The sequence below is a fragment of the Glycine max genome, chromosome 16 (genome assembly GCF_000004515.6).
Source record: "Glycine max cultivar Williams 82 chromosome 16, Glycine_max_v4.0, whole genome shotgun sequence".
Taxonomy (NCBI): Eukaryota; Viridiplantae; Streptophyta; class Magnoliopsida; order Fabales; family Fabaceae; genus Glycine; species Glycine max.
The window spans coordinates 5,493,108-5,504,055 of NC_038252.2; the positions used below are offsets into that span (position 1 = coordinate 5,493,108).

The following is a 10,948-nucleotide window of genomic DNA, read 5'->3' on the forward strand; positions in this document are numbered from 1 at the left end:
TAGAAATTAAGAAACTATTATACGTCTAGAAAATTCATCATATATCAGGAATCATAGCAATAATGTGAGAGAATAAGAAAGAACTTTCATAGAATTATTCATAAGATCGAGAAGCATAAAGAGTTGAGAAAGATATAACTGCTAGCTAGAATGAAAGAATATACTAAAACAAACGAAAAGATAGTCTATTTACATTACTGGTGCTATTCTCTAATATTGCATTTACATTACGGGTGCTGGCACTCATTGCACTTAAACTTCGGGTCTTTGTGTACATTTCAGGTGTTCGTGTCCATTGCATTTAAATTTCAAGTACTTATATTGTTTCAATGTCTATAGAAGCACTCAGCTCCTTACATTGGTTGCATTTTATGTTTTAGGTCCTCTAGCCCGATGCATTATATTCAACATATATAGTCAAAACTAATGTCGTATTTAGCAAATCTTGGCAATCATATAATATATAGATTATCAAGACTATTAAGATTTCACATGCATGTACATGCATATACCTAAATAATACATTTCAAAACGTACGTACATCCACATTGCAGAATAAAAAAAACGTACCTGAACCTTGTTTGTTCATCAAACACAATTGAAACATTATTAAACAATATATCAATATCCACTTTCAGAAATTAACCCATATATTTATATATATGAAACAAAATTTAGTATATTTTATGCTAAAACTTATTTCTTATAGGTTAAAGTAATATGATTCAAGAATTGAATGTGGTGCAATCTCTCCGAATCTCTCCATCATTCCCAGTCTTGACCCCAACCCTTGCAAGCTTCCTGATGGCTGCGACAAAGGCATCGTTAAAATCCGCAACGTTGTTGGCGAACCTAACAACAGTTGGTTGTGACGTGGCATCCTCGAACAGAACCTGGTCTGAGGTTAGCAACCCTTTCCCCGACAGCAGGTTTTGGTAATACAAGTTGTCGAAGGCCGCAGGGGATTGTGGGTCCAGGGCAACCGCTACAGTGGGGTCGGGGTTCCTAGGGCACCCCGCCATTAGGTCCTGGGCGTAACTGGGGTCCAGAGTGGGGTCCACCGTGTTGGAGGACGAGAAGGAATATAAACGGTTCGCGAACTGGTCACAGTGCGAGAAGCCCACTGTGTGGGCCCCAGATAACGCTATCATGTCCGTTTGGCTGAGGCCGTGCTTTGAGAAAAGCGCGTTGAGTTGGTCCAAATTGAAGTTTGCTTTCGGAAGGTTTCCTTCTACACTTGATGCCTTGGAAATAAGCCCGTCTTTGCGTCCAAGCTCTACGTTGAATGAAGGACCTCCAAGCTGAGATAGTTTTAAAGTCACCAACACAAGTGTTATTATTTGTTAACTATATAAATATTTGACATTCAATTTAAATTTAAAGTATTGTACGTCCACATTGAATATATGTTTTATAGTAATTATTTTGAAACATATATGTTTCTTAATTTCTAATTAGTTTTTATTTCAGAATTTCTAATTAGTTAATAATATAAAAATCTTAATTAGTTTTTATGATTGAACCAATTTTATAAATAATAGTTTAATATTTAGCAGCCACTCATCAGAAAAAATGTATTTTTAGCATTATATATATAGTGGTTTAACCAGTTTGATTAATGACTTAATTACTAATAATAATATCCTGGTTGAGTTAGATGTTGATCTGGCCGAATTTAATAATGCTCACAATATAATTTCTTTTTTTACTTTGTAAAACATTTCTTCTACTATTGGGCAAAATCTCTTATCATTACGTAAGGATAACAAAATTTTCATTTAATATCATGCAGAGAACTAAGTGTTGAAGAGAGAGAAAATGAAAGAGTGTGTAATTATATTAACAAAAAGAAAACTTAATGATGTGTTGCTACAGAATTGGACAACCACCGGATGTAGTCAAATTCGTGTACCACATTATTAAATGATAGTGCAAACATAAAAATCATACTATTTTAACTTTAAATTAATGAAATGAATTGACTTTATGGGATTAAATTAATCTAAATTTCAAAATATTTTGAGGGTTCAAAATCAATTTTCTCCTTTATCATATATGATAAAATCATCAATTTTTTTAATAACTATTTTGAAAATTATATATTTCTTAATTAAGTTTTAATTAGTTGATAAACGATAATATAAAAATCTTTATATACATTTTTATATTTGGACCAAATTTATATATAATAGTGTAATGATTAGCAGAAAAAAATAATTTTGATCATTATATATATAACATACTTAAATACTATTATAACGTGATTTAACCAGTTCGATAATGACTAAATTACTAATATATCCTGATTGAGTTAGATGTGGATAGGGCCGAATTTAATATAACATGCACTCGTAATAATTTTTTGTTTACTTTTACAAAACATTTCTTCTACTATTGGGCAAAATCTCTATCATTACGTAAGGATAACATAAAATTTCATTGAATATCAGAGCAAGTGTTGAAGAGGGAATATGAAAGAATGTGTAAATATTCTTAATAAAAAAAAGAAAACTTGATGATGCATTGCCAGAGAATTGGAGAACGGATCGATGTAGTCAAATTCTTGCAGCAGATGGTAAACATAAAAAGACAAACTCTTATCGTTTTAAACTTTAAATTAATGAAATGAATTGATTTTACTTTTGGGGTATATGTATGTTAAATTAATAATTAATATTTGCTTACCAAGCCTATAACGTCTCTGGTAGCAAGTGCCAAAATGTCTGCACATGAAACCACTCCAGGACATGAAGATTCCACTGCTTGCTTTGCCTTGATGACAGTGTCAAACCCATCTCCTGGTAGTGAAATATTCTCCTCTGCATCCTTCTCTGCGTCCCCATTTGGCGACGAGATTATCACTGAGGCATCACAACCCTACACCATCAAAATTCATTTTTCATAAGAATAGTCAAGCCAATTTTCACAATCACCAATTTTGTGGATCTCATGTTTAATTGCCCTTTTGGTTAACATTGCTGTAATTTTATTTCCTGAATGAAATAGAATGGGTTCTTGATCAATGTTTTTAGCATGTTCCTGTGATAACTGTAGCTGGTCAAAAGTTAACAACACATCAACTAATAGGATTGTCGCATATACCTCGTAGTCAATGATTTTTTATTTTTTTAATAATCTAGGTAGGCACCAAAGGCGTGAAGTTGTGTGTGGTATGTGACTACGGGTCTGTTTGGAAAGAAGAAAATAAAAAAAAAGAAAATGAAATGAGTTTTTTCATTAACTAAAATGAATTTTTCATTAACTAATTATTAGTTAATTTATAGATCTCATCTTTTAAAGAAATTATATTAATGAATTTTTAAAAATTAATTAATAGAAAACTTATTTTTACTTATAAAAAAGTTTATATTTTTTTTTATTTTCTTCTTTTAGAAATATTTAAAAAGCTTATCCAAACAGCTTCTAGGTCTCACTCGCATCATATTATCATTATTATTTCCACACACAGAATAGAAAGTGGCGCATACCATATTACCATTCCAAGCGAAATTGCAAAAAGAAGAATAAGCCTCCACCAGCCAGAAAAGTCACGATCATATATTTTGAAAGTTCAACTTCATATATGAAATTTTAAAAGAGAGAGAGAGCAAACTCAGGGAAACTATCATGTCTAGAAAATGCATGCTCATTATCAGAGGAAGGAAACGAACAACCATAGATATGGAGCTAGGGCTGACCTAATGTCAAATGAGATTTAAAATAAATTTTAAGGTAAAAATTTTATTTTTAATAAAAAATAGTCTTTTTTTTTCTAATAAATGCGACATTTTGTGCTTTATAAAAACTAAAAGGAAATATATTTTTGTTAAAGGGCTTAAAGTTTATGTTTTAATTGTTTTATCCTTTAATCGACCATGATGAATGTATATATTTTTTTTATAAAAACAAAACTTGAAACTGAAAAATCATATCATATACACACGAGTACACAAGTGAAGAAATAAAGAAACATTATAAGAATTGAAGAACACACCTCAACAAAGCAATCATGGAAAAAGAGACGCAGAGTTGCTTGTCCAGTTGTAATGGTCTGTGTAAACTTGTTAGTCACTGCTTGTTTCACGATGGATTCCACGTTTGGACAAGATAAACTGTAGAAATTCTCTACTAATTGGCCTTCACCCTTAGATAAAAGCATCGTGAAAGCCAACAAAGCCATTAATACCATCCTCATGCTTTTCTCCATTCCCCCTTCTGGCTAACAAGCTATATATAGCTAAACGTCTCCACAACTCTATTATATATATATATCCTCGTGTTTTATATTCCGTGTGGTTAAGGAAGCTAGTATCCCAGTGGGATATACATTATAATTTAAGTCATGATAAAAAGAAAAAAAAGAATTAGACAAAGTTGATTACGCGGTTACCCCAAACCTTGTCATGTATAATATATGGCTTGGAAGCTGCCTTAATTGGTCCAAGTAGAGGTCACTTTAACTTGCCAATGGGAAACTTACTCTTTTGAATTTTCCAGATTGGGCGTTATTGGAATCAATTAATTATATTATTATATAAGAAGTTTTTGTTATGTAGGAAGATATATATGTTACATGGCAACATTATTTTCAATCTCTTTTTTTCTTCTTCAAAATTTCACAAATTTAACAAATTGGAAATCATTGTCTCACATTGTCGTATAACCCTAAATAAGTTAACAAATTTCAGCGTTTGTTTTGTAAGGCGATAAGCAAACTATGTTGCTCATAGTTTGGCTAGAGCATCGAGTTCTTTTGTTATTAGTCCCCATCACTTCGGTGATTTACCATCTTGTATTGCTAATCAAGTTCTATTGGAAATTTATATGGTAGTTGAATGAAGTCATTTGAAAGGGTAAAATTTTAAGTACCATAAGCACTTTAATTAATTTTTCCATTTTAAAGATTCAAGCATGATATCTTAAAGAAAGTCAAGTTTCTTGTCACTTGAACTAATTAAAGACGTTGGTATACTCACGAATTTCTCTTATAATGTTGTTATTTGATTTTTTTTATAACCATATAAACCTTCACTTCAAAATTCAGAAAATATACACATATGGGTTTCAATTAAATAATTGATTTATTTTATGTTGAATATTAATTGCTAATTGCAAATCAATGCGTGCAATCTTACAGTATATGTTCATTAGTAGTTACTACATGATTTTGACGCCTTAACCAATCTGAGATTTATTTATCCATTGCAAGGTTTGACATATGGGTCCTATGTCATCGTCTTCAAAATTTAATTCAAATATCACCACCACTTAAAATGACTATTTTTTTTTTTAATTCAGAGATTAGGTGTGGAATTGATTTTTCCGTTTCTCGTTTTGCTCTTTTTTTCTTAATTAGTCAATATCAATCTATCCACGTTATGTGTAGCCATCAAAGCACGTTCAACGCAAGCACCGTACCTGAACTCGTCAAGTTTTTTTTTTTTCCTGGGGCCGTGGATTTTCTCATTAAGTAACAACGTTTTTTAGGCTTTAATTTTTGCAAACCCATACTCGTGACGATTGGATTCCTTGTATGTTTTGAAAAACTGAAGTTAGCTAGAGTGTAGTGCTGGTAAACAACTTTAATTTGTTTAAACTCTGCTAGTATATATGTTCGAACAGTTTTTTTTTTTTTTTTCCAAATAGTCTTAAAAGTGTTCTATCAAATGAGGTTTATTTTTTCTTTCTTTCTCTAAGTAGCTTCACAAACATACATATATAAATATATAATTAATTTCATTGACTAGACTGTCTAACATCTTAAACCTTTGCCTGGTCAACTAAAGATTAATAATCATGTCATACACAAACAGCAAGTTTGGATTGATAAAAAAAAAACAAATTCGAAAGTCACTTTTAAAAAAAATTATATCAATATATTTTTTAAAATAATTTCATTGATCTCATGCAGTAGTTATTATTATTATTATTATTATTAATTTATCTAAATCAATTAAATTATATGTGTGTGAGAGATTATTGAGTATATGTTATGAAGTTATAATTTTAGATTTGTTTAAAGACTTCCAAAGTGTATTAACACTCATGATTTGTTAATATATAATCCAGTTACTATATAAATGGAGTATATATGTTAATAAGTTTTAATTTAGTTTCTTAAAGGTAAGTTGCTAATATATTCATACTTAAAAATACTTAAATTCAAGTTAGAACTAAAGATATTAAAAATGATAGATTAAACAACAAAAAAGTTAAATTAATTAAGTCGTTTAGTTAATATTAAAAATATAAGATAATATCTCATATGTGTTATTAGGAACATATTTACATTTTTAAAATAAATATATATTTGAAATTGATTTTTATATTCAATTATAGATCAATAGATCATTCAGTTGAAGTTAAAATTTAAAAGCATATATAAGAGGATATATATCACATGAATGCTAAAGGAGTGCGAAGTTTACCACTTTATTAGAAGAGATTATATATACAAATGAAAGTGAATGTAAATGTGAAGGAAAATTGGAAGAGTGGAGACTTAAGTAAACAAATAGGAGATGTGTTACTTGTACTACTAACATATTGCTATACAAAAATGAATTTAATTTGATTTGATTTTTTAGATAAAAATAATTATTTATATTAAACATAAAAATAATTTATGATTTAATTTGGTTCAATTTAAATGTATAATCAAATTTGAATCATACTAAACTATTTTATATCAACAACAGTTGATATACGTATGAGTAGCGGCTTATGTTCTTTAATTAAATGATATAAGGTTTGAATCCTGACTTTGAGTATGGAACAAACCATGTTAGAAAAGAATATTTATATTATGTGTGCTCATGATCTTAATAAAATTAGTCACTGCTTTGGTGAGACTACTCCATGGGCTTAATTTATTAATAGGTTTGACAATTTAATCCTGTAAAAAAAGTTTGACAATTTATAAAAACTATTTATATGATTTAAAAATCATTTTTAATTTGATCATTAACAAAATAAATTATAACCATTTGAGTATTGATTAGTCCTTAAAAATGACCAGTTAAGAGTACAAGCAGGAAAGGTTACTTGTTGAAGACCTATGGCCCAATTTATTTAAGGTTTGGTTCAACACCACTTGTTTAGTAAAAATGTTAAACTCAAGCTTTTCAAAAAACTTTTAGTTAAATAGAATAGAACATAAACATTAAAAAAGTCTATTATTAAGTCTAACATGCTAATCTATTTAGAACCAATATTTTTTTTTAAAAATTATTATTAATATGATATATAATATTATAATTATTTTAGCTATCCATGATAAAACAAGACCTAATAGACTGACACCAAAAGTCTCCTTAATAGAGTTTATTTAAAACTTATTTGAATTTATCATATGATATTAAACACTTGAAGTATTTGGAGGAGCTTATATAAATAGTTTTTGGTATGTTTTTAAGTTATTTCCAGCTTATTTTAATAAGCTTTAGTGGGATAATTTATGTTGAGGATTAATCTCATAGTGAATTTAAAAGATGAAAATTTCTAAGAATATCTGCGGATTTCACTAAAGAGCAAAGACCCTGGATGTTAAAATTAAGATTTATATAGAATCTTATGTATTTTTCTTTTTTCTTTTTACAGAATGTGTATAAAGCCCCAAAAATGTTAGGAACTAGGAAATGGGCTTCGCCGAATTCAGACGAAGTTTTGAGAAGGCCCAAAGGTTTTGAAAAGTCCGACAGAAACAAATGACTGAAAACAAAATTGCTCTGAACTCCGAAGTCCCCATTAAATTCAAAATTGAAAACCGAAGGAAAACTCAGCGTGTGATTGAAATTTGAAGAGTGTGAAGATGGCGATGGAAGTGGAGCAGAATCAGAATCATCAATTAGGGTTTCCCTTCTGGAAACCGCTCCGTCGCAGGTTCGGACCCGAATCTCCTTTCTTCGCTCATGGCAACCTCGAACGGGAACTTCTCGCCAAACAGGTTTTTTTTTTTTTTTTTCTTTTCAAATCGTTTGGTGTTTAATTAAGGTTTATAAATACTGAATTTTGAGATGGTATTTATTACTTTACTTACCCTTTGCATTTCAAAGCTTGCTTTGGAATTAACAGAAGAGAAACAACAGCTTGAGAAATGGATGCAAGAGGAAGAAGGAAGGTACTGATCCCTATATTGTTGGTTTCATATTCTTAACAATACGTGAGATCCAAATCAATGCTGGTACATAATTTTCAAGTGTCGTGCTTCAAGTTCATGATGGTTTGTTATTTTTTCTAGTTATCCAACTATCGTTTTCTGTCATTATACTTGCTCCTGGGTGATTTTTTTTAAGTATAATTCTAGTTAATTTCTTACTTTGCATTTATATGGAAGAAACACAATTTTGATGGTATTACTTACAAGGCCTTGGAGCGCTTCAAAATCCATTTGTGGAAGATGAGTAAAAGTGCTCTTTTTACTAAACATTTGAGACACCATAGAGGGATGATAACCTCAGATCCGTGCCCCATGTGTCTCTCCATTCCAGAAACCATTCTTCATTGCGGGATTGTCCTATTGCTTCGCAGCTTTGGCAGCGCCTGTTAAAGAATAGGATCAGTAATGATTTATATAATATGAATGTGAAGGAATGGATGTCTGAAAATCTGGGAAGCAAGATGGTTTTTCATGGTGTTAATTGGTGCACTATTTTTGGGGTGTCAGTTTCAGCCATCAGGAGGAATAGGAATGAATTCATTTTTCTCTCAGATAAATAATCATTGCAACACTGTTGTTCAGAGGAAGTGACTGACATTTGGCAGGCTCATAGGTTTAGTTTGTCCCTTCCTCCTCATTCCTGAGACTTGGCCGTTGGCAAGTCTATTTGTTGGGAACCTCCTCCTACTGTCCAACTCAAGCTCAATTGCGAGGCAGCAGTCAATAGAAATGGCACGGCAAGCTGTGGTGGGGTTATGAGAGATCCTTATGGTAAAGTTTTATGGGGAGGTCAACCAAGTCGCTGATGTTTTTTGCAAAACATGGCCTTGGTATTATTGGCACCAGGATTTTTGATGTGGTTCCGTCTTTGCATCCTTGAAGGTGCTTGCGGATGTTTTCTCTGTTCATTTCCCCGTGGGTTTGAATCTAATTTTCGTTTAGGGGCTTTTGCCCCTTTCTTCCACCAAAAAAAAAAAAACCAAGGATCTACTTCGGCTGAAGAATATGTTTTTCCCAAGAAAATGTTTTTTTAGGTTAAAATAATCATTTGGTCCCTATAGGTGACACCCATTTAGAAATCAGTACCTATACACCCTTGAGGCTAAAATTTAAGAAACATGGTACTGACAAGAACCAATGTGTATTAATGAGGGTGTATAGGGATTACAACAAGTTTTGTTTTGTTTTTTTCTTACAAAAGCTGATTTTTAAATGATTGTCAACTAGAGGGACCAAATGATTATTTTGACCTTAACTTTAAACGTCTATACTGAGTGACAGTTTGTGTGCCTCATCTAAAAGCCTATCATTTTGTACAGGGAAGTCTTTTGTCCCATTGTGGGTTGTGGTGCACGCTTGACCTCAATGGAGGACTTTGAAAATCACTATAATGCAAGGCATACTGCATCCTGTTCTGTGTGCTCCAGAGTTTACCCGACATCTTGGTTGCTCAGCATACATGTATCTGAAGTGCATGATTCTTTCTTTCAGGCAAAAGTTGCACGTGGCTATGATATGGTATGTAAGTGTAAATATGATATATTGTGCTGTCGTGATACAATTCCTTATAGTATTGAATCCATACTACATTCCTACTCTTAAACCTTTGTTAAAGAATTGACTAGTTGGATGCTTGTTGCCTTCTTCAGTGTGGGATAGTAAACATTGTTTTTGTTTCTTCAATAATTTATCTCCCCACTTTTTTCTTTACTTAAAATCATAATCTTACAAATGTTGACAGGAAAACTTCATTCAAATTTTGGTAATTTCAAACAGTGATTAAAACTTATTCATGCTTTCCTTACATGCTTTTTATCTGTTAATTTCTTTGAGACCACATTGTTTAGCCTGTCATCTTTTAGTGCATCTACATATTTATTTTTTCGTTTAGATGACCTACTTGTTAATGTGTCTCTTTTGTTTTTGTCATATAGTACGAATGCTTGGTGGAAAGGTGTGGATTGAAATTCAAAAGCTACAATAGTAGGCAGCAGCATCTGGTTGACAAGCATAAATTCCCCACCTCATTTGAGTTTTTCAAGAAGGCTAAGCCTTCAAAGAAACATAGGTTGAAGTCCCAACGCAAACAAGCTGTTTGTAAGGAGGATTCTTCAGGAATGATGGAAGTGGAAAATGCATCCATGGATGACCTTGTTTCAGCAGTCTCTAAATTGAACACTTCTGACTCCACCCCTTCATCAATCAGTTTTGGTCGCCGCCACAAAGGCTTGTCATTTGTCCCTCGAGCTGTTCAGCGTGGAGGTGGATCAAACTCAACAGCATCTGTGACAAAGAAATAAGCTTGGACTCAACAAATCTGCATTCTTAATTGCTGAATAATCAACATTCAGATGCAGCTCCCTTATAAAATCCGTGTGGACGTCTTGCATTCTAAGTTTGAAGAAGCCAATTAAGTTGAAGATGGAAAATTAGAATCATGCTGGAGGATGTAATAACAGCATTTGTCAGTATTATCTTTTTTTGCTCCCACTTGGGGCTGTAAGTTTGCCCAACACAGGCAATATGAGCATGCGAATATGCCTGGCTTGTATAATGTGGAGATTTTGAGCTTCTTTTTCTATGATATTGTTCTGTTAACATCTAACCACTTTACTGAATAGCCACATTGTAATTAGAGTTGAAAGAAATCACTCTTAAAGCTTGTCATACGTTTGTGGCAGCACATGAATATTTAGAAAGTTTGCAAGCGGTGCAGGCTTCCTGTTCACATGTCTCAAATCAATTGACTCATTTACAACCTACAAACAAGGCACATCGTACATCCAAGAC

The 10,948-nt window shown here is 31.9% G+C and overlaps 2 protein-coding genes across 2 annotated transcripts; one reads left to right on the forward strand and one right to left on the reverse strand.

The window, feature by feature from the left end:
* Positions 1-486: 486 nt before the first annotated feature.
* On the reverse strand, positions 487-4,379 carry LOC100812082 (peroxidase 55). The gene is made up of 3 exons (XM_003548469.5): positions 3,995-4,379; positions 2,686-2,877; positions 487-1,301 (listed from the first exon to the last, which is right to left on the reverse strand). Exons 1-3 carry the CDS (start codon positions 4,205-4,207, stop codon positions 726-728), a joined length of 981 nt encoding a protein of 326 aa, XP_003548517.2. The 5' UTR covers positions 4,208-4,379; the 3' UTR covers positions 487-725.
* Positions 4,380-7,695: 3,316 nt separating this feature from the next.
* On the forward strand, positions 7,696-10,841 carry LOC100819557 (uncharacterized). Its single transcript, NM_001255355.3, has 4 exons — positions 7,696-7,945; positions 8,055-8,119; positions 9,478-9,676; positions 10,093-10,841. The coding sequence occupies exons 1-4, from the start codon at positions 7,811-7,813 to the stop codon at positions 10,456-10,458; spliced, it is 765 nt and encodes a 254-aa protein (NP_001242284.2). The 5' UTR covers positions 7,696-7,810; the 3' UTR covers positions 10,459-10,841.
* Positions 10,842-10,948: the final 107 nt, after the last annotated feature.